This window comes from Hypanus sabinus, chromosome 4 (assembly GCF_030144855.1).
Source record: "Hypanus sabinus isolate sHypSab1 chromosome 4, sHypSab1.hap1, whole genome shotgun sequence".
NCBI lineage: Eukaryota > Metazoa > Chordata > Chondrichthyes > Myliobatiformes > Dasyatidae > Hypanus > Hypanus sabinus.
In genome coordinates, this window is record NC_082709.1 from 126,474,471 (window position 1) to 126,499,860 (window position 25,390).

The 25,390-nt window shown below is 39.1% G+C and overlaps 1 protein-coding gene across 1 annotated transcript in view; it reads right to left on the reverse strand.

Moving 5' to 3' along the window:
• tiam1a (TIAM Rac1 associated GEF 1a) overlaps nt 1-25,390 on the reverse strand; it is a 202,589-nt gene that overhangs the window by 88,118 nt on the left and 89,081 nt on the right. The window contains exon 14 of the mRNA XM_059968121.1: nt 23,057-23,136. Within this exon, the coding sequence (XP_059824104.1) occupies nt 23,057-23,136 (80 nt within the window). The remainder of the gene's footprint in view (nt 1-23,056; nt 23,137-25,390) is intronic.

The window sequence follows — 25,390 nt, forward strand, 5'->3', positions numbered from 1 at the left end:
AGGCTGTTTCTGTTGAGAGTAGGGGAGCTTCAAACGAGAGGACATGATTTGAGAGTTAGGGGGCAGAAGTTTAAGGGAAACATGAGGGGGTATTTCTTTACTCAGAGAGTGATAGCTGTGTGGAATGAGCTTCCTGTAGAAGTAGTAGCCAGTTCAGTTGTGTAATTTAAGGTAAAATTGGATAGGTATATGGACAGGAAAGGAGTGGAGGGTTATGGGCTGAGTGCGGGTAGGTGGGACTAGGTGAGATTAAGAGTTCGGCATGGACTAGGAGGGCCGAGATGGCCTGTTTCTGTGCTGTGATTGTAATATGGTTATAGGTGAAATCACTCGGAAGAGAGCAAAAAATTGCCTAATTTTGTATATTTTTATAACTGTCTCTGTCAGCTCTGATCAATGTTAAAAAGTAAAGTTTTCACATTTTTTAAATCAATAGTTAAGATATCGATGAGAGCAAGGGTCTCGCCCAAATCATTGGGTTTTCATTCCTCTCCATAGATGCTGCCTGACCTGCTGAGTTCCTCTAGCCTTTTGTGTGTAAACTGTTATATCTATGCTTTTATGCTCCACATAAAATGTTTATGCTCTACATAATAAGTTTAATTGCTTTGACCCCTGTATCTACCTCTCCCTTTCCTCAGCTACAAAAACACTCAGGTACCAATAACATATTTTCTATTGAAATTCCAAGTTAGGGAAAAGGAAATGGTGAAATCTGCCTGACAAGCCTTAACAAGGAAAAAGACAGAAATGCATGATCAATACACTTGCCCACAGCAATGTTAGGAGGAAGGGTAAGAGATTTGCATTATGTCCATTAACTCTAACACAAAAAATGATTACCCTCTATCATTCAGTACACATATTTTAAAAAAAACACTTCAATATCTAAAGTACAGTACACTGGCACAATGTTTTAGATAAATGAAAATCTAACTCCTACATCAGTTTTTTTTATAATTTACCACATACATAATAAACTAAAAATATCACTGAATACAAGAGTTCTCCTGTACCATTACATGAACAACAATCAGTATTCATAAACATGCAATGCAGAGAGAACAAAGGATGATGGGAATTGACATAAATAAAGATGGGAAAGCAAGAAAATATGATCAAAATCCCAATTTTATGAAATGACACTTCTACATTTTCTTATTTTTAATTAACATAATTAAATTGGTGCAAATAAATGAGGTGAAGAGGGTTTTGCATCTGTTAACTCGCCTCTTTTTAATATAAATCGATCTTTCTAAAGTTGCATTGATTCATTGTCACCTTCAGATACTGTAACCTAGCAACATTTCTCCCGAGCAGTACTCTAGTCAGATGCAAGCTTATAGTGCAAAAAATAAAAGGTTGACTTTAATCTGTTAGATAAATTTCCCACACCATTCAACAAATCTCAGATAGAATTGATGTACAGCCTTTTCATCATAGTCCCCTTAGCTTTTAGCTGCTATATGATTTTTGGAACAGATATCACCAGTGACCTGAATGAACTATCTAGTAAGCCACTTCACAAAGTCATTAAAAGTCAGTCATGTTACACAACAACATCTAAAAGTAATCAGTCCTTTAAAGCAGACACTGGTAAACCAGCTTGGTTTTTACAAGAATTCAGAGCCTTAATGATGAGTTTTAGTAATTTCAACATTTAATTTGGGGGAAAGTGGGGAAATAGATTGAAATGATTTTATCCTCATCAAATCCTGAACAATTACCTTTTGTATTACTAATTTAGTACAGAGTCATACTCCGTGGCTCAAGGTGGGCAACACACTGTGAGAATTGCAGTTGATTATTTTCATTGCTTTCACATCCTTGTATTGATCAGCCTGGCTAGGATCAGGGATTCACCACAAAGAGAATCACTAATATAGACAATAGGTGCAGAAGTAGCCCATTCGGCCCTTCGAGCCTGCACCGCCATTCTGAGATCATGGCTGATCATCTACTATCAATACCCGGTTCCTGCCTTGTCCCCATATCCCTTGATTCCCCTATCCATAAGATACTCATCTAGCTCCTTCTTGAATCTGCATCTTAGCAGTCTCTGTATGCTGCTCCACTGCACTTGTCTGTCTCAATGCAACTCTCTAATGTATTCTCAAACTATTACTGATTTTAAAACAGGAATATTTCAATTAATTTCGCCTACTTTAATAAAGCACATGAATTTCAAATGTCAAATAGTAAAGCCAATTGCATATCCTGCACCTCAATTGTACAAAGACTCTATTCAAACCAAGTTGTAAACAAAAAGAAAAGCATTACTGCTTCATAATCAACTGCCTTGAAGGAAACAACAATTTCAAGAATCATCTTTCATTACAGAAAATAATAGAAGTAGCATGGGTCACCTTTGTAAGTAGACCAGTCAGTGTTTTATAAGCATAATCATTACAACCACAGTAAAAAACTCAAAAGAATTTTAAGATGTTTTACTTTGATATTAAAACTGCATAATAAAAAGGAAATTTGTAAACTGAAGCCACTGCAATCATAATGTTATTACTGGGAAGACAATCATTAAACCATTCATATATAGAAATTCTCAAAAGAGATAGATGTCTAACCAATATACATATGTATACCTAGATAAACAATAATCAAATTCTCACCAAGTAAAGCATCTCATAAATCGAATCACAAGATCCTTTGATGTCCTGGTCTTTGGCCTTGTGCTTTACTCTCCAGAAGACTGACATTGCGAACTGAAATTGTTTTAACTAATGAATCATCTGCTTTGTTTTTGCAGATTTAACACTGATTTCCGCCAGCTGGAGTTTTAAAGTGAGACACAGGGCTCATCAATTGTGACCATTTTTGCTCCTATTCATGCTTAAAACAACTGAAATATATAAGGTTGAGCTTACTGTTCTTCCTATTTGGTGCAATTTGAGGAATTGGTTCAGAATGGAGCAAATGCTGTAATCTTCAACCCAAAATCCTCAATTTTTTCTGAAGTAAGATTCCTGTATTTGTTGCAGCCTGTCCAACGATGAGTAGTAGTCCCTGTTAGCAAGAAGTGCTCTCATCGAACTGCAGCAAAAAGAACTGGCTGAGAGAAACACGAAGCACAGCTAGCTGAAGCTGACATCGGAATGTCACTGCCTGCTTTCCTCAGGCGCTGGTTCATCTGACTCGTTTAGCTCCTCACTAGAATATTAATTCTCAAATGTGGAGAGCTGGTCTCACTGTACAAAACTTCAAAACACTGCAATTAAAATAACCGGAAATGTCATTTCTAGCTTTTTTTTGTGGTTGATTGGGCTGCATGTAATGGGATGCCAATGTTTACAGCCATGCAATAGAAAGAGCTCTTCTTTGAAGCTGACTTTCAGCTCTCTGGATATTATCACAAGGGAATGGAATATTACTTCTCAGCCTTTTGTCATCCTCGTCCACAAATTAAACCAATGACACCATTCAATTCACATTTGTTGCAAAAGAATCTACAAGGATAATTTCTGAAAATCAATTTTCCTTTTTTAATTTCTTTGAACTCAACTACAGTACTTCAAGAAGGAACCAGCAAAGAATTTTGAACAGATGGCATTTTCCCAAAATACGAAACAAAGGCACAGCTGTCTAGCCTGAACATCATCCAGCAGCACAATTTTTCCCATTAAGGCAGAATTGAATAACTCTATCAATATGAACAAAGTAATCAGATTGCTCAAATGTACCAAAATGCCTAAATATTACATATTGGCATACAATGAATCAAGCAAATCTTGTAAAAGCTGTAGGTTTATTGTAAAATTACTCTCATGGAATTTCCAGTTATGTCATTTTTCATATGCTTGTTTATTTTACTGAATTCCACAAATGTAAATGAAAACAAAGTTATTACCTTCCAAAAAAAGTCAATGCTTACAAAATCTGTTATTTCAAGGAAACACTGTAACAATGTATAATCAATATGAGACAAATATCACAGGAATTCTTAAAAAACCTTGAGAGAAAAGCTTAAATGATGGTTGAATACACACAGAATGCTGCAGGAACTCAGCAGGTCAGGCAGTATCTATGGAAATGAATAAACAGTCAATGTTCCAAGCTGAGACCTTTCATCAGGACGCTTTCCACATCTTTTGCAGTCCTGCTGAAGAGTCTCAGTCCAGAACATCGACAATTTATTCACTTCCATAGATGGTGCATGAACTGCTGAGTTCCTCCAGCGTTTTGTGTGTGTGTGTTGCTCTGAATTTCCAGCATTTGCAGAATCTCTTGTGTTACTGATGGTTAAGTTTCTTCTTCATACTCTTCGTTGTTTGTCCTTCTTCGTGACAATTTAAAATTTGCTTTATGTCAAAAAGGGCCAAGTTAAATTCAAAATTCAGATTACTCTTATTCAGCTGAAATGCTATGCATTGTTTTGCAAGGGTACTGTACATTGCTAAGAGCTTAAGTATTATAAAGGGTGGAGCACACAAGTTAAAGCTTGTATCTCATCAGCTGGAATTCCACTATCACAAACAATTTAAGGGGAAATGTCTCAAACAGGATATAAATACTTTGAAAGGGAGGGATGCACTGCAGCTATGCTACCAGGACTTAAAGGAAAGTTGCAAAATCTTCGATTACATTTCATTTTTGGGTGACTGAGGAATATAAGGTAACACAGAAGAACTAAAAAAAGCAAGCAAAATCTAAATATTGGAATTGGATTAGCCATTCAGGCGTGACATCAGAAGAATTCTGTTTATATGAAAGGATAGTGGAGATAAAGACCCAAAAGCCTACGTATGTGGGTTAATCCAAATTTTCAAAATGGAGATATTTTTAAAGACATGGAGGCATATGGATTAAAGGTAGGTAACATGTGCTTAAACACAGATCAGTCATGAAATAATGGAAAGGCAGAACAGACTCAAGAGCTAAATGCTCTAGTCATGTATATGAGCTAGTCTCAGCTGCATAGAAATCTAAAAGGAGAATATTTATTATTGAAGGTTTTCCCTCTGTCCTTCAAGAAAACTAAAGCATAACAGTATAGCTGCCACAAAAACAAATCGCATAGCAATGAATTCAGTCCAATAGTTTAATAATTATTTGCATAAAACATTTCAAAATTTAAAGCTAAAATGTTGAAGATGTTGGATTTCTCTAGCAAAAACAGAAACTATAAAACTGAACTGATCACGTAGCTTTTCCAGAGAAACTAATAGAGTTAATATTTCAGATTGCCAACCTTTCATCAGAAGTAAAACTGTAGCAGGATGCAAGAAGTGTGCATAAAGGCACCATTGAGGGCAGGAGAATGAGAGTGTGCTACAGTGAAAGGAGGGGCAAGAGTCCTACCATAATTTCCTAAAAAAAAACTTCCTAACAGGAAACCACTGAAAAATGAAAGCATGTTTGTTCCAGAATAATATAATAATAAAGATGCAAAAGAGCCCTGATCTCTTCTTTCAGTTAGTCTTGACAAGGGGTCTCGGCCCAAAATGTCGACTGTACTTCTTCTTATAGATGCTGCCTGGCCTGCTGCGTTTCACCAGCATTTTGTATGTGTTGCTTGAATTTCCATCATCTGCAGATTTCCTCGTGTTGACATAGAGTCAGTTCAGAACAGTGGTGAATGAAGTTATCTACATCAGTGTGGGACCTAAAGGTTCTGTACCTCCTGCCCGATGGAGAAGTGAGAAGAGGGCATGGCCTGGATGGTGGGAACCTGAGAAGATGGATGCTGCTTTTTGGTGACAGTACTCCAAGTAAATGTTCTTAATGGTGGGGAGAAGGCTGTATATACCACTTTATGTAGCCTTTTCCATTCCTGGGCATTATGTTTCCATACCAGGCTGTGATGCAACCAATTAGAATACTCTCTGTTGTGCATCAATAGAACTTTGACAAGGATTTTGGTGATATGCTGAATCTACACAAACTTCTAAGAAAGTTGATGCCTTTTATGTGCTGGTCTCTGGGCAGATCCTCTGGTATGTTAACTCCACGAAATTTGAACCAACTGACCCTCTCCAATCATGTTCCCTTAATTCACCTACTGACCCTTTCCACCTCCATTCCCGTCTTCTTCCTCCTGTTGTCGATAATCAGCTCTTTGGTTCTGCCGATGTTGTGAGAGGTGGTTGTTGTCGCATCACTCAACTATATTTTCAAACTCCCTTTTATACATATGCCGATTCATCGCCACCTTTAATTCAGCCAACAACAGTGGAGTTACCAGCAACTTTAAAAACGGAATTGGAGCTGAACTTAGCCATATAATCATAAGTTTAAAGTAAGTGGGGAGGGAGGAGTGCTAAGCACACAGCCCTGAGGTGCACCTGTGCAGATGGTGATTGTGAAGGAGATGTTGTTGCCAGTCTGCACTGACTGGGGACTACCAGTGAGGAAATATGTACATACGGAGATGCAGAGGCCTGTACCTTTGTGCTTAGTGATGAGCTTTGAGGGGATGATAGTGCTGTAGTCCTGATGTATAGATCTTCAATGATTGCAGAGTGTATACTGCTTACCTTATGACTTGTGTGGTAAATGCACCTTGCTATTTGTTAATTTATCAGCTTATGTATTGTGTGTGTTATATTAGTGAGTTGTGCACCTTAGTCTGGAGTAACAGTGCTTCATCTGGCGGTATATGGTTGAATGACAATAAACTTGAGCTTGACTTGACAATAACCATCCTGGCTTTTGTTAGAACTTATTACATTTGGACCTCATCACAATATTGGACCAAAGAGCTGTATTCCGGAGATGACAGTCACTGCCTCGACATGAAAGCAGCTTTTGATTTAGTATAGTATACTCTGGTAAAGGAAAAGTCAGTGGCCATCACATAAAAACAATTCAATGATTGGAATTAAATGTCAGATGGTTTTGTTTGCTTGAGGTTTTTAATCCCAGCTTCTGGATAACAATACAAGAATTCCTTATTGTAATGCACCAGACCTAACCTTATACAGCTGCTTCATTAATGTTTATCTTTCATCATACACCTGAAGTAGAGATGTTTACTGATAAAGTCAGAGTGCTAGAGCACAACACAGGAGGAAAATAGGCCCTTCAGCCCATCTAGTCCATGCCAACCTGATCATCTTGCCTTGTCTCATCTAACAGCACCTGGACCATATCCTTCCAAAGCTTCTGATCAATGTACCTATCCAACCTTCTCTTAGATTACACAATTGAACTCACATCTATCACTTCCACTGGCAGTTCATTTCACAATCAAAATATTCTCTCAGTGAAGAAATTTCCCCTCAGATTCCCCTTAAATATCTTACTTTTCACCTACACCTATGATGTCTGGTTCTAGTCTCACCCAAGCTGAAGTGGAAAGCCTGTATGCTTTCATACTATCTACACCACTCATAATTTTATATAGCTCACCTCATTCTCTTGCATTCCAGTGAATAACGTCCTGACCTATTCAACCTTTGCCTATAGCTCCCTATAATTCAGGTCCTCAAATCCTGTCAACATCCTTGTAAATTTCCTCTGAACTCTTTCAAGCTTATTGATATCTATCTTGTTAGTAGGTGACCAGAACTGCACATAATACGCCAAATTTGGCTTCATCAATGTCTTGTACAACTTCAACATTACATCCTAACTTCTGTACTCAATGTTCTGAAAGTTAATGTGCTAAAAGCTCTCTTTATGACCCTATCTACCTGTGAAGCCACTTAAAGGAATTATGAATCTGAATTCCCAGGTCCCTTTGAAAAATCACACACCTCAGAGCCCTACAGTTCACTGTGTAAATGTTACCCTTGTTTGTCTTCCCAAAGTGCAATACCTCACACTTGTCTACCTTAAATTCCATCTGCCATTTTTCAGCTTATTTTCCCAGCTGGCCACAATCTTGCCGCTAGCTTTGATAGCCTTTCTCACTGTCAACTATGCTCCTGATCTTGGTGACATCTGCAAATTTGCTGATCCAGTTTAACACATTAGCATCTAAATTACTAATATACTGCAAACGATAAACAACAATGGACCCGGCACCAATCACTGTGACACAGCACTAGTCACAGGCCTCCAATCAGAGAGACAACCATCACTCTCCAAACACGAGTGTCTTCAGATACTGGAAATCCAAAGCAATACACACAAAATGCTGGAGGAACTCAGCCTGTCAGGCAGCATCTATAGAAATGAATAGATAGTTGACATTTCAGGACTGAAAAGGGAGAGGGAAGATGCCAGAATAATAAGGTGGGTTGAGGGGAATGAGGCTGAAAGGTGATAGGTGAAGCCAGGTGGGTGGGAAAGGCCAAAGGCTGGAGAAGAAGGAATCAGATAGGACAGGAGAGTGGATCACAGGGAAGGGGGAAGAAGGAGGGGACACAGGGGGAAGTACTAGGCAGGTGATAAGAAGTAGAAGGTCAGAGTGGAGAATAAAGGAAGGGGGTGTGTTGTTCACCGGAAGGAGAAACCAATATCCATACCATCAGGTTGGAGGCTACCCAGATGGAATATAAGGTGATGCTCCTCCTCCCTGAGGTGTATCACCTTGACACAAGAGGAGGCAATGGACAGGCATGTCAGAATGGGAATGAGATTCGGAATTAACATATTGGGACTCTGGGCAGTCCCGCTAGTGGCAGGTGGTGCGGAGGTACTCAACGAAGAAGCCCCCCCCCCCTCCCCCAGTTTGTGACGGGTCCCACCAATGTAGTGGTCACCTCAGGAGTATTGGACACAATAGACGACCCCAGCAGTTGCCTCACCTGGAAGAACTGTTCTGGGCCCTGAGTGGAGGTGAAAGAGGAGGTGTATGGATATGTGTAGCACTTAGGCTGCTGCAGGGATTAGTGCCTCAAGGGAGGTTAGTGGTGAGGGATGAGTGGACAAGGGAATTGCAGAGGGAGCAAACCCTGTGTAGAAGTGGAGTTAGGGGGAGGAGGTAAAGATATGTTTAATGGTAGGATCCCTTTGGAGATGGTGGAAGTTGTGGAAGATAATGTGTTGGATGTGGAAGCTGATGGAGTGGTAGGTAAGGACAAGAAGGGCTCTATCACTATTAAGGGGTGGGAAGATGGGGTGAGCAAAGATGTATGGGAAATGGAGGAGATGTCGGTGAGGACCACATCAATAGTAGGGAGGGAAACCCCTGTTTTTTTTAAAGAAGGACATTTCTGATGTCCTGGAATGAAAAGCCGCACCCTGTGAACAGGTGTGGCAGATGTGATGAAGTTGAAAGAAGGGAATAGCACTTTTCTAGAAGATAAGGTTCAAAAGAGGTATAGTTGAGATAACTATGGAAATCAGTAGGTTTATAAAAGATAAAGTTTGTCTCCAGAGATGGAGACAGAGAGAGAGGGAAAGGGGTGGGAGGTGTCAGAGATGGACCAGGTGAATTTAAAAGCAGTGTGGAGTTGAAGGCAAAGAGGATAAAATGGACAAGCTAGGCATGGGTGCATGAAGCAGCACCAATGCAATCATCAATTTAGCAGAGGAGGAGTTGAGAAGTATACCAGGGAAGGCCTTGAACATGGACTGTTCTACATAGCCAATGAAGAGGCAGGCACAGCTGGAGCTCATATGAATGCCCATGGCTACCCCTAAAGCTTGCAGAAACTGGGAGTAACCAAAGGAAAAATTGTTCAGGGTGAGGATCAGTTCTGCCGGATGGAGGAAGTTAATGGCTTCCCTAGCTTCTCCCACGAAGCCAATGTTGGATCCAACTGGCTTATTCAGCCTCAATGCCAAGTAACTTCATCTTCTGGACCAGCCTCCCATGCAGGACTTAGTCAAAGGCCTTGCTAAAGTCCATGTTGAAATGTCCATTGCCTTTCGTTCATCGACCTTCTTGGTAGCCTCCTTGAAAACCTCCTTAAGATTGGTTTGACATGACCAGTCAAACACATTCACCATTACAAAGCAAATGAGGCTGGCAATGTCTGCACACAACAGGATCTGTATTACATTCACTGGGTTGTTAAGTGAGAAGTAACGTTTTGTGTAAGAGAAGTGCCAGGCATTGACTATACCCAACTAGAGACAAGTCCCGACATTTGACATTTAATGATTAAGTGCCAACATTTTACATCACTGATTCCCCCGCCATCAATATTCTGCGGAGGAGGGCAGCAAATAATTACTCTACAGTTCGGGGTTTGGATATCCTGTAGCTGATGAATCACCTCCTTGCATATTCACAAAGCTCAATGATAGAAAACGCTGCACTTACCTGGACAAGTACAGTACCTACAACACTCAGGAAACTTGACACAATCCAAGCCAAAACAGCCAATTTGACTTGTACCCCACCAGCCACCCTAAAACATTAATTCCTGTGACCATCATGCACAGTTGCTGTAGTTCTTCACTCATACTATTCCATCAGCACTGCCCAAATCTGTGTCTGCTACCCCTGAGAAGGACAAGGGCAACAGGTACTTGGAAACACTACTGCCTCCAGATTGCCCTCCATGACACACTATAACTCAATTTATATAGCCTGACCATCATTGTCACTCTGTCTATATTCATGGACTGCAGTGGTTCAAGGAGATCACTCAGCACCATTTTCTCCAAAGTAATCAGGATGAGAGCAAAGCCCAATTCCTATAGTATGACTGGTGTATGAACCATCCACCCTGCTCTGCTGGGTGAGAAGCTGACAGTGATGTAGGTGGATGCTTCCCTAGTGTCATGGATTATTGATTATCTGACTGGCAGAACACAGTACGTGCGCTTGCAACACTGTGTGTCAGACAGAGTGGTTAGCAGCACTGGGGCTCCACAGGGGACTGTCCTTTCTCTTCACCATCTACAACACAAAGTCTTGCCATCTTCAGAAGTTTTCTGATGACTCTGCCATAGTTGGATGCATCAGCAAGGGAGATGAGGCTGAGTACAGGGCTACAGTGGGAAACTTTGTCACATGGTGCGAGCAGAATCATCTGCAGCTTAATGTGAAAAAGACTAAGGAGCTGGTGGTGGACCTGAGGAGGGCTAAGGCACCGGTGAGCCCTGTTTCCATCCAAGGGGTCAGTGTGGGCATAGTAGAGGATTACAAATACCAGGGAATACGAATGGACAATAAACTGGACTGGTCAAAGAACACCGAAGCTGTCTACAAGAAGGGTCAGAGCCATCTCTATTTCCTGAGGAGAATGAGGTCCTTTAACATCTGCCGGACGATGCTGAGTATGTTCTACGAGGCTGTGGTTGCCAGTGCTATCATGTTTGCTGTTGTGTGCTGGGGCAGCAGGCTGAGGGTAGCAGACACCAACAGAATCAACAAACTCGTTCGTAAGGCCAGTGATGTTGTGGGTGTGGAACTGGACTCTCTGACGGTGGTGTCTGAAAAGAGGATGCTGTCCAAGTTGCATGCCATCTTGGACAATGACTCCCATCCACTCGTAATGTACTTGTTAGGCACAGGAGTACATTCAGCCAGAGACTCATTCCACCGAGATGCAACACTGAGCGTCATAGGAAGTCATTCTGCCTGTGGCCATCAAACTTAACAACTCCTCCCTCAGAGTGTCAGACACCCTGAGCCAATAGGCAGGTCCTGGACTTATTTCCACTTAGCATGATTAACTTATTTTTATCTAATTATTTATGTTTTTATATAGCTATATTTCTTCACTATTCTTGGTTGGTGCAGCTGTAACGAAACCCAATTTCCCTCTGGATCAGTAAAGTATGTCTGTCTGTCTGTCTGTCTGAAGGTATGCGTTTTAAAGCTTGATAAATTTCAATCGTTTTCTGCATTAAGACTTGGCCTGCTCTTGCAAGGATCAAGCTGGTGAGGATCACTGGCCTCAAGAGATTCTAACAAATTTTCTGAGAAATCCAAAGTGTATACAATTCAAGTTCCAGTTTTAAGAGGAGAAAATGACACAGCTTTCACAGAGCTAAACAAAGAAAATGAGGGTACAAGCTTGACACAGGGGCACATTAACATGAAAAATTTTAAAACTGCAGATTTTAGAAATATGAAGATACGTGTGAGATGTTTGCCAAAGGTGACAAAGGCTTTACAGAATTTTTTTGCATCTTTCCTATTCCAGCTAAATGAATTAACAAGGGTTGAGCCTAAAATAGTGTTATCCAGAGCTTCTATATCAAGGTAGATTTTGTGTACAATGTTCACATCCTGGGATGTGACAACTGTTTCCTTACCAAAGAATACCATGCTAAACTTGGAGCATGGATCAAAGAATTTGTTAATCATGATCTGAAAATCATCTCGTGAAATTAAAACGACTAGCGCCTCCAACTAGTGTTTCCAAGAAAACAGGAATATTTTGCCACTTTGTGCTAAAATTGCCTGATAATGAACTAGCTGTGATCTATCCTTAATTCAATTAGTCTCAGATTAATAATTTTAAAAAGCATGCGGGGGTGGAATGGAAACGATGCCAGCACCAAGAAATAGCCTAGCTTCATCCCTGCATCAATGTTAAGCTCAAGATAATACATTTTTATAATGCATAGGTGAATTTATTCCTTCATTGAATCCTTCAACAGAAAGGTTATTTGCAGACAGTCATTTGTCAGAAGAATTGTATAGATGGCTCTCCTGCTAGCTATTTTAAAGACCTTTTATACATTAATGAATTCCAAGCAGTAAGACACCTATTGTATGTGGTGCTTTTTTAAGAAAGCACAATGTGAAGATTTATCTGACACTGAATCTGCATTGGTTCTCCAAGTAGACCCTTAAAGCGAAGTCTTTTTAACAGGATCTTTTATGACTCAACATCTCAATGCCAGTGACTTCAACCAGACTTACTTCAAGAGTGTGTTAGCAAAATTAAATCAGCACTTTGCCTGTTCAATAAGGGGCCTAACACCATTGACCATAGCTACACAGCTATCAGAGATACTACTGTGCTGTCCCCAGCACACACCTTAGCAAATAAGACCACAAGACTGCGCTCCTTCTCCCTGCATACAAGAAGCTAAAAACGTGAAGATCCAGTACAGAAAGTCATACAATGCTGGTCTGAGGAAATAGGTAAGTTTCTATGTGTCTGATTTGACTGGTCCATGTTCAAATACTCAGCAGCCAGCCCAGATGAGCATATCACCACTGGCCCTGCCATAATTATTCTCAACACTGGTGCCTGACAAGAATGCTTCCTCAGACCCCTACTCAACTCCCAAAACACCTACAATCACAATATGAGATTCTGCTCTAACTCCCATCTACAAGTTTGCAGAGAATACCATCAAAGTGGACAGCATTTCAAATAACGATGAGTCATAATATGGGAAGCAGATAGAGAGTCTAAGGATAGGATGTCCTGATTACAATCTTTCCTGAATGTCAGGAAAAGAACTGGTTACTGACTTCAAGATGAAGTGTGGTATACACATTCCTATTTAAATCAATGACGCTAAGGTTGAGAGGGTTGCAACCTTCTGGTTCCTGAGAGTGAACATTAATAGCCCATCGTGGTCCTTCCATATCAATGCCATGACCAAAAATATTTTCCAGCACCAGCACCTCTACTTCCTCAGGAGGTGAAAGAAATTTGGCATGTTGACTTTCAACAATTTTTATTAATGCACCATAGAAAGCATCTAATCCAGATGCATTGTTGCTTTGTTTGTACCACTGAACCCGGAATTCTGAGTTTGAGGGAGTGGAACTGCCCCAGTCTAGCACTGATTTGTCCATCCACGGTCTCCTCTACTGTCACGATGAGGCCTCATTCAGACTGGAGGAGCAGCACGTTATATTCCATCTGAGCGGCCTCCAACCTAATGTCATGAACATCGATTTTTCGAACTTCCAGTAATGCTTCCCACCCACTTCTTTACCATTCTCACACTTTATCCCCTTGCCTGCCCATCACCTCTCTCTCGTGCCCCTCCCCCCCCCTTTCTTTCTTTCATGGCCTTCTGTCCTCTCCTATCAGACGTCCCCTGTTCCAGCCCTGGATCACTTTCACCAATTAACTTCCCAGCTCTTTACTTCAACCCTTCCCCTCACGGTTTCACCTATCACCTTGTGTTTTGCTCTCTTCCATCCCCACCATTTAAATCTACGTTTCATCTATTTTTCTCCAGTCCTGCCAAAGGCCCTTGGCCTGAAACATCGACTGTACTTTTATCCACAGATGCTGCCTAGTCTGCTGAGTTCCTCCAGCATTTTGTGTATGTTACTAAGACCAAATATTGTGTTTCTTTAATTATCCCTATTTCAAAATCATTGAACCTTCCATAAAACAGCAACGTGTGAGTATCCTCAGATTTTGGAAATGTATTAGCAGGAAAATAAAACAGCAAATCCTTTAGATCTAATGCAAAAATAATAGTTCCGATAGATCATCAGAAAAAAAGCTGAGATACCCACTTGTCTCGACAGAGGAGTATTTACAGGCATGATTTTCTTATCTTTTAGTTTTGATGTCAATTTAAAGGCAATGTGGCTTTTTAATATCTACTTTTTTTCTTTGTCGTGCAGAATACCATAGAACCATAGAACACTACAGCACAGTACAGGCCCTTCAGCCCTCCATGTTGTGCAGACCCATATAATCCTTAAAAAAAAGTACTAAACCCACACTACCCCATAACCCTCCATTTTTCTTTCATCCATGTTCCTGTCCAAGAGGCTCTTAAATGTTTTAGACTCCACCACCATCCCTGACAAGTCATTCCAGGCACTCACAACCCTCTGTGTAAAAAACTTATCCCTGATGTCTCCCCTAAACTTCCCTCCCTTAACTTTGTACATATGCCCTCTGGTGTTTGCTATTGGTGCCCTGGGAAACAGGTACTGACTATCCACCCTATCTATGGCTCTCATAATCTTGTAGACCTCTATCAAGTCCCCTCTCATTCTTCTACGCTCCAAAGAGAAAAGTCCCAGCTCTGCTAACCTTGCTTCATATGACTTGTTCTCCAATCCAGGCAACATCCTGGTAAATCTCCTCTGCAACCTCTCCATAGCTTCCACTTCCTTCCTATAATGAGGTGACCAGAATTGAACACAATACTCTAAGTGTGGTCTCACCGGAGATTTGTAGAGTTGCAACATGACCTCTCTACACTTGAATTCAATCCCCCTGTTAATGAAGCCTAGCATCCCATAACTACCCTCTAGCCTTCTTAACTACCTTATCAACCTGTGCAGCGACCTTGAGGGATGTATGGATTTGAACGCCAAGGTCCCCTTGTTCATCCACACTCTTAAGTAACTGACCATTAATCCTGTACTCAGTCTTCTGTTTTGTCCTTCCTTTGAACTGTGGCAATATTGTTCAAAATTACAGGCAGTTTAATCTGGTTGCCTGGCCTTTGTCATGCATGCATCTGAGCATGTGTGTGTATGTGTATATAGATGCATGCATGTCAAATAGGCCCAAGTTAACAAAAAAAGCTTCATAAATATAAACCAACAAAAATCTCTGTACGTTTACCTGTCTTTTGGAGCCAGTGAAGTACTGAAATTTATTATTCCATCAATACAAATTTTTATTCCCCTTCTCCATATTGACTCTAATATTTATTTTGAATTCTATCAACTACCAATGATTCATATTTGGTTCATATTTTGTTGAATTGGGATATCTATTGGTGTGTTGCCTTAAACAGGTTTATTTATGCTCAGTTAGGTTTAGATATTTTTGCCCAGGAAGATGAGTGATGTGTAAGCTGATGACAATGTAGTGAAGGTAATTGATCATCAGACAGCTTGGAAGAACAAATAGGCAGCAACGAACAGAAAAGAGGATCAAACAGGAGGATGAATTAGAGTATATGTATTCAGTGACAAATCTGGAATAGAATCAAAAATAACAGTTAAGAAATTAAAGAAACAAGAAGATTAAAACCACAACAATTCACAGAACAGTCGTGAACAAATATCACACCTTTCAATGGGCTCTTGTATTATAAAAATGTAATCCATGATGCCTCCATATACTCCATACACAATTCATCTTGTCCTTTTATCCCTCCTACAATTACCTGGCTTCAATTAAATATATGCATCGATGTTATTTGCCTATTTGTTAAATAAAAACAGATATGCTGGAATACTGGTCAGACAACTCAGTGAAGAGGGAAACAGATATAATTTAAGGTGATCCATGATCTTACTTAGTGGCAGAGCAGACATGAGGGTTTGAGAGGTCTCATCCTGCTCCAAATTTGCATGTTTATATGAAAAATTGAAATTAATGTTCACATATATTTCACAGATTAAAAAATATGTATGCATCATAGAAAGATCAATGCAGCACACAAAAAAGTTGCTGTAATGAACATTTCTATACGTATAATTATTTCTATCTATATACTGTATATTCAATCTATATATATTCTATATCTATTTTGAACTGTATCCTGTTACAAAATCATAGATTCAGGACTTCAGGATTATTAGAAGATTAAACATTTTAGAAACCAGTTCAGTCTCATACCCTGACTAACATTCCTTATATCCTTCTTAACCCAGCTTTCAATCTCACCAAATGAAATTAATTTTTGTACATAAATCTCAACTTGCCCTTCCTTGCTCTCAAAACAAATTGGCCCAAGTATTGCAGAGAATATCATAAATTCCCTGAGTAACTGCCACAATTCCCAACATAAGTGGCAAGCTTGGTATCATCTTATCTGCATGGAGGAACATGGAAGTCCTGAATATGGTGGCAACTGTCCATGACTTTTCTTTCCTAGCTTAGCTCCAATGCTAAAAGTGAGGTACACCCCAGTACTTCTGCTAATGAATCTACTGAAGTAACCACTTTCAGATTTGGGCTACCTCAGAAAGGACTGTTCTATTCACTTGGAAAGCAGAATAGCTGCAAATGATCCAGATTACAATTTATTAATTTCCATTTAAAAAATGATTTTATATTTAAATATCTTTGAGATCTGGCTAAGCCAGAGCACATTTTAGCCTCCAGCAGTCTCTTCATCACTTTTGTGGGAGGAGCTTTTTTCCCTTCTCACAATAAGACATTGGAAGCTTGAAAAACAGCAGCTCATCTTTATTTGTCTCATAAAATGTTACCAGAACAAAGGTCACAACAGACTGAGTTGAAGACATTTCAAGAACATTAGTTGAAGTTAAATTGGCTTGGTCTAGTATAAACTTTTATGTATAATACCATAGCCATATACTGTATACATAAATGCAATACATCCCCGTAAGAAGTGGTTGATTAAAAATAAAGCTAATATATAAAGTCATTCCTAGACCTCAAACAGTAGGTATAATTTTGTCATTTATATTGGAGTGTTTTTTTCAAAATTCACTCTCAGGGATTTAAAAACACAATAAATACCATCCCAGTTAATATTGAGAAGAAAATAATGAAATCAAACAAATTTTGTTAAAATTCAAATGAATAAAAGGTGAGTGAAATGCCAGCGTTAAAAGGAAAATTATTAGAAATTATTAGAATTTTTACTATAGTTTATGTAATCTACAGCATAACTGTTCACATATTGCACATGTATACTGATGTCAATTTTTTAAAATTATATAAGATATTATCGCATGACCACTAATTGCCCTTTTGTTAAAGAAAGGATAAAAATGTAAAGAGATGGAATGAAATGTAATGCCTGCAATGCAAAGTGAATAAAACTGTACACAGGGATTTAAAGAAAGTAACAGCAGACTATTCATCAAGATAATTTAAAAAAATATATTGCTAGAATACACTGCTTATACAGGGGAATATAAGATGATAAAGATTTTATTGAGATTTTATCATGTCCTAATCAGAACATCATAATAGATCATTTGTGCTTTACAAAAGATAGACTTGATTGTGACAAGACTGGGATGTACAATGAGAAAGATCTAGGCTCAAAGGGGATCAGCGATAAGTAATTAGAAAAGCTTAAGCTCCACAGTATTGAGAGGAGATTAAAGGAAGAACTTGATGTTCTGAATCATTAAAAGGTACGTACAATTCATGTTAAAATCAGGCATAGGGGACACGTTAAAAATAATGAAAGACAAGTTTTAATCTGAGAACTCTTTATTCAAAGAATGATAAGTATCTGGATTATCCTACCAAATATGTCACTATTTATAAACATTTTTAACAGTACAGATAAAGGAAATTTAACTCATCCCTTCCCATGGGCTCTTTAGAAAAGCTACCTACATGGTCCCAATTCAAATCTTTCTTCATCAAATATTTATGTTCTTGCCTTTTAAAATACAATTTGTTATTTAAAAATCTATGCCAAGTTTCTTTAATGTCAGAATAATGATCAACACATTTGTGGAGGAACAATATCTCATCTTTCCTCTGAACACAATCCAGTCCTCTAGACTTAGTATTTGAAATTAACAATTTCAGGTAACACACTCCTATTCTTTGTTACATTTCCTCTCCACGGACAGAACAGGATTTCTCTGCTTCAATATCATTTTTTCTCTTCAGTATTTTTTTAAAGTAATTATTATCTTGACAGCTTCGGTCTACACATGATCAAAGACATTCCCTCTATTTTCTTCATCCTCCCCATCTCTACAATTTAAACCATCCTTCTTTCCTCTCTTTTCCAGTTATAACAAAAGAACTTGACCTGAAATATGGATTGTTTCTCTCACTCCTGATGTTACATGACCAGCTTTCAGCATTTTCTGTGTTAACTTTGAGCAAACTTTTTGCTCTATTTTTTTTACAGAATTGTACATTCATTAAAACTCAGGAAGAAACCTTTCAGCTCTTTGATCCCCCGCTGGTTTTACATAACAACAATCCTGTAAGCCCCATGTCTCAGTTCTTTCCAGCAAGCCCTGTAATTTTCTTTCTTTATATACTTATCCATTTCCTTTGTGAATATAATGAGCGAATCAGCTTCCACCATCCTTTTAGACAGTACATTCCTGATCATAACTACACATTATGTAAAAGATTTCCCTCACATTTTCTTCTGTTGCTTCAGTAATCTTTGCACTCTGGCTCTTGACACAGATTCACAAGTCAAACAGCATGTAAACAGGCCAATGGGTACCATTTGCATCAATTCCACCTAGAGACTTCTTAAATGCTGTCAATACCGGGAATACACTGCCTGAGAGAGTGATAGAAACAATCTCATTCAGTGTATACCAGGTACTCACAACTCTCTGGGTGAAAATGATCCTCCTCAGATCTCCTCTGAATCTCCCATTTACCCTAAATCTATGTCCTCTTGTTTTATCAACCTCTGAAATGCGTAAAAGTTTCTTGCACTCCAGTCCAGATACTTCTGCCAATCGGAACAGTTTGTCATTATTTATTTGTTCTAGATATTCCATTATTTTGAAAATTTCTTTCATACCTCCCCTCAATGGTTACTGCTCAAGAGAGAACACACTTGTTTTTCCCATCTACCCATGAAATTATAATGTCTCATTCCTTGAACCAATAATCTAACAAATGTTTTCTGTGCCTTCAAAAGTGCATTATCCAGAACAGGGCTCAGTAATCCACAACACCTACATGATATTTTGTACAGCTTTAACATAACATGCTTTACAAAGATAAGTAATTATGCATTAGTCAGTTAAAGTTAGGCTGAGATACGATATAAACGATATCGCTAAGCTTCCAGTTACGTAACTAGGTAACTACACTTAAGGATGCTTGATTGGTGTAGAGCACAGAGGGTAGTTATTCAGCACATCAGGTCACTGCCATCTCCCAGCAGAGTAATCCTCTGTTTTTTTTCTTGCCTTGTGTCCCTGCAACTTGTTCATTCTAATATGTGTAATAACTCAAATTTGACTTTTTTTTTTACAGTGGGCAATTAAACTACTGTCAAATCTTTCCAAGGTGAGTGGATATTGAAACAGCTAGTAGAAATCCAAATAATCACAATGAGAACAAGCAAACTCCACACAGAGAGTATCCAGAGCAGGGGTTCCCAACCATTTTTTATGCCATGAACCCTTACCATTAACCAAGCAATCCATGGACCCCAGGTTGGGAACCTCTTATCTAGACTCAAGATCAAATCGAGATCCTCAGAGCAAAGAAGCAGCAATGTGAACTGGTCTGCCTCTACTATCTCCTTGGACTCTCTCTGTGTTCTGTTATGGATGGAAAAGAAGAAGAGATGAAGTATGAATGCTTTGGGAGTTTAGGAGGGAAAAGGTCCAGCTGTGGAAACAGAAGCCAATACCATGTTTAATGCAGAGCCAGACAGAAAGACCAAATGTCCCTCTTCTACTCTTACATTTTTATATTCTGAACAAAACAAATGGAAATTTAAACTATTTCACTTTAAAACATGCCTAAAACCAAGTTCCTAAAATATATCTTCTCCTCCAGCAACATTGGGTGTTTCTTGTTTAAACATAAATTGTAAAATTTAAAATGCAGGCTGGCTAAATTAGAATTCAAGAGGAATAAGCTCTAATAGGTCAATTAATTTATCTCCATTACATATGCTCTTAAATAATGAAGATGGCATTTGTAAGCTCTAAATATTTTTCTGACAGCAAATTAACTTAAGGTATTCTTCCTTCAAAGATACTAGTAGAGTCAATAAATGCTTTCAAAGAAAGGACATGCATTTCACAATCATCTTTCATACCCTTGGAATACTGAGATATTTCTAAGCTAATAAATTACTTCAGTACAGCTGTAGACTAACACCAATCAAAGCACATACGAAAAGATCCCTGATGTAAAAAAAATCATTTTGTTTTATTGGTTGAAAGTTGGATAGGACACCAAGGAGAATACCTCCTACAATGGCATTGAATAACATATACCCATCTGAACTGGACACAGATTCTCATCAGACTGAAAGATGATAATTCCAACAGTACAGCAAAGTACCCATTCAGTACTGCATAAAGTGCAGCCTAAATTGCGTGCTCAATCCTCCAAAGCAGTTTCCAAACACACAGCATTCTGATTCAGAATAATTGTGCAAGGTGCACAAACCTTTTAGTCTCAGATAAATCACACATAATAGAATTACTTTTTCAGATACTTCGATAACACCCATCTTCCAGATCAGGTGCAATAAACAACACCAAGATACAGTTCCCTTTGCTATAGATCATAAAGGATGGGGACCCTATTCTTACACCTCCTCTGAACTGACAGGTTTACAGTATGATAAAACTCTGACAATCCAGTATCTGATAGTTGAAATCCACATGGTTAGGCAACTGGGTTACTTATTAGTTTAAAATGTGAGCCAGAGTCTAGACTCTGGTCTGGGTGTGCAGCTGGGGTCAGGGTCTAGACTCTGGTCTGGGTGTGCAGCTGGGGTCAGGGTCTAGACTCTGGTCTGGGTGTGCAGATGGGATCAGTGTCTAGACCGTGGGCTGCGTGTGCAGCTGGGATCAGAGTTTAGACTGTGGGCTGGGTGTGCAGCTGGGATCAGGGTCTAGACTGTGGGTTGGGAGCAGAGCTGGGGTCAGGGTCTAGGCTGTGGGTTGGGTGTGCAGCACGGATCAGGGTCCAGACTGTGAATTGGGAGTACAGCTGGGGTCAGGGTCTAGACTGTGGGTTGGGAGTACAGCTGGGGTCAGGGTCTAGACTGTGAATTGGGAGTACATCTGGGGTCAGGGTCTAGACTGTGGGCTGGGTGCGCAGCTGGGATCAGGGTCTAGACTGTGGGTTGGGAGTACAGCTGGGGTCAGGGTCTAGACTGTGGGCTAGGTGTGCAGCTGGGATCAGGGTCTAGACTGTGGGTTGGGAGTACAGCTGGGGTCAGGGTCTAGGCTGTGGGTTGGGAGTACAGCTGAGATCAGGGTCTAGACTGTGGGTTGGGTGTGCAGCAGGGATCAGGGTCCAGACTGTGGGTTGGGAGTACAGCTGGGGTCAGGGTCTAGACTGTGGGCTGGGTGTGCAGCTGGGATCAGGGTCTAGACTGTGGGTTGGGAGTACAGCTGGGGTCAGGGTCTAGACTGTGGGCTGGGTGTGCAGCTGGGATCAGGGTCTAGACTGTGGGTTGGGAGTACAGCTGGGATCAGGGTCTAGTCTGTGGGTTGGGAGTACAGCTGGGGTCAGGGTCTAGGCTGTGGGTTGGATGTGCAGCTGGGATTTAACTCCATTTGAAGCCACACTTTTAACTTGAACTGCACCAGATAGTGCTGCATCAGACTGATCAAGGGATGATAATAGGAAAACAACTGAATGAAGAAAACTCAAGTGTCATCTTAGGAAAATCCATCAGAGGTCTTCTAGAAGTCATGCCATGAAGATATCACTTTCAAGGAAAGAGAATGTTATTCCAAGCCCAATTCTTGTTAATTGATTTTTAAGCATAAATGAAATTTGAATTGTTGGCATACAATATCATTTTGATTTCTTTCTTCAAAACCATATTCAATTTATTTATGTTAATTAATAATAAATGTGCCATTTTGTGCAGGTTAGAACTAAGAACTGCCTCTATGCAATAATAAACATGGCTTTGCATTTTATTTCTCAGATAGGTTTTATGGAGGATAAGGATTAGTCATTTAATTGCTGCATCTAAAAAATGTCCAAATAAATCCTTGTACTTATTGTGAAATTTATACTATAGATCTTGAGATGTAAAAGCTAATTTTATTCTTTTAGTTGAAATGAAAAATTCGGTAAATGAATCCTGGAACGTTTTATCTTATTCTAATAGAAAAAGAAATGAAATATATTTGTCAGGAAGTACTTTGATGTTTACGTGCATCAGAAGACTTGTGTACTAGTGAAGTCTGTAAATCAACAGAAAAAGTCATGGAAATAAGTGTCGCTTGAACTACTTACTGTAATTCTGTTTATTCCCGTATTCAGAACTACTCGGTTACATTTTAACTATGTATGTTCTGAGGTAGTAGAGTTTTGTTTACATTACTGGAACACAGTCATAAAAATTTCAGTTTTCTCAAAAACTCATACCGTCTATATGCCACAATACTATTTTCCATGACGAGCAACCACAGACAGAAAATACAGCATCAACTACAGAGTATGGAAGTTAAGATTTATCTTGGAATCTCAGACGATGCTTATTAAAACAAACAAATGAAGATTCTGATGAAGAAATAGGTCTTATATCAAATTCCTCAAAACCTATTCAGTGGGGTGTAGGATTGTCAGTGTCCTACACTGCAATTGTGATCATACAATTGTTTACAATGTAATAGACTTACCTTACATGCCTCACTGGTCTCAGTTAAACAAGGGTGTCCCTCTTTATCATGGCTAGGTTCAACATGGTTGTTCGATATTTCTGTCCAGAAGTAAATAAAAGTAAATATTTAATGAGAGCAACAAATCACAATAGCATAATACAATATTAAAATTTAAAGTTTTACAAAGTAGCACATGCATCATTCTGATGTTGCACATACACATTTTTAGTTAACTTTTGGGTGCCAACTGAGAATTTAAGTTTGACTGAACAAAAATATTTTTACATAATGACTGTGTAACTAGTCTCATGCTACCGTTGCTGTCTAATGTCCACAGATTAGCTCAAACATTGATGCAAAGCTTTTGTCAAATTATAATAGGCCAGGTTTAGTGTAACAGGATTACTGTGACAAAATCCATTAAAGCTGTAAACTTTATATGTGCTATTTTGTTCACATTGTGGGAATCTGAAAGGACATTGAGAACATCTGGTAGAGATCACTTTTCCTTGTATATGCTTATGAAAAGCACTAACAGCTAGTAAAGATTATAGAAGTTATGATCTTTATAACTTTTTTTAAAAACTTTTAATTTCTTTTTATGTGACAACCATTAGTCCCTACAGGAAACATCAGCTATGTTGCAATTTCTATCAACTGTTCATCGGGAACTCTGATCCAACTACAGATTTTTCCCATTTATTTTATTTTGTTTACTTATTTTTCTGTTCCTCTAATTCATCCATGAAAGTTAACCAGATTGTTGAACAAAGACGAAGAGGGATAGTTCCATATTGAATTATTAGTTGAAGAAAAATAACAATTTAGCAATGCAATCACAATGGTCATTAAGGAAACTGTGCGTTACCTTTCTCCTATTTGTACCACATAAGAATGTAACCTATAAGAATACAGCTACGCATATTATGAACTTGGGAGATTTACAAGCGGAAGCCTACCCCATTGCTGAGACTCTTGCCAAATAATGGTCAGTAAGTATAATAGCATCAATAAGATTGACCTCCACTGTCTAGAATATCACAAAAATAAACGTAAAATATAATATCCTGTAAAAAGCCTGTAATAGGATCAATTTTTTTTTGGGATGTGAGGTGCTGAAAAAAGTGGGGGTGGGGCCAGGTGCATAGCAGGAAGCTTAAACTTAAATCCTGCATCTTCCTAATGATTTATGATCTAGCTCCCAGCTTCCTGCAGGGTCTACAGTCAGTGTGGTGGCTCTGATATTAGGATTTACATGTGGGTACCCAATGAAAAGGTGAAATGGGATGAGAGGCTGAAATCAACCCCTTCATCTCATTCAATAACAATACTCGATCTGCATGCAATGCAGTTCAGGTATCTCCATAGAATTCCCATCAACCCTTGCTGCTACATATCAGTATACCAACCATACAGTTAGTTCTGGAAAGTAATTAAGTTTTTTTTAATGTCCCTTCTTAGCATCATTTTGTTTTTTTTTCCTCCTTCCCCTTTTCTTGATTAATATTTATGTAAATTTTGCTTAGGAATCTGCGAGGTGTGCAGTTTTCTAAAAAAAAAGTATGATCAACTCTTAAAAGGAAAGTATCCGTGATAAGAAAACCAACCAGCACAAGAAGTAGCAGTGTAAATGAGGCTCAGCTGATTCATGAAGCACTGATTTTATTCTGTGCTTAAGACTACATATGCATTTGCTGGTCATTCCAGCAGTTAGCTTGCCTGTTTAACTTAAAATAGCATGGCTACTTATTTAGCCAAAAACTACCTTAATACATTGGCAATGAGAATTTTAAGAAGAATAGCAGAGAAGCAGCCCTCAGACTGCTAGCATTTTGTATCTTTGCTCAAATCCATTGTTCTATTCCTGCCAGAAATATCAGTCTTAGCATAGCTCATCTATCAAAATCCATGGCTTAAAGCGTCACTGCATCGAATCCCATCAGATCCAAAAGAATCAGCTTAACATGTAATTTAATGCTGATCACTGATTCCAAGACAAGAACTAAACACTGAAAGTAACATGCACTTGCCTCCAGCAATCCTGTCATCAATATCCTACAATGCTAACCTGATTGGAGCTGCCAGCCTATACAGCAATCCATCATCTATCGTAAACCTTTTGTGCATCTCAAAAGCTGAAAGGAGGAGAGAGTTTGGTTGATACTATTATAGCATTTTGGCTAGTCATCTTGGGTGTCTGACAGATCCCACAGCTGAATTTATACTCTAGTACACAATGGAGCTTTGATATAACAGGTCATCTGTTCTGCTGCATTATCCTTTCAAAAGGTTTAAAGCAGAAAGGAGAAATACTGGTGAAAATAATTGAAAATGGATAAGGCAGCACATTCA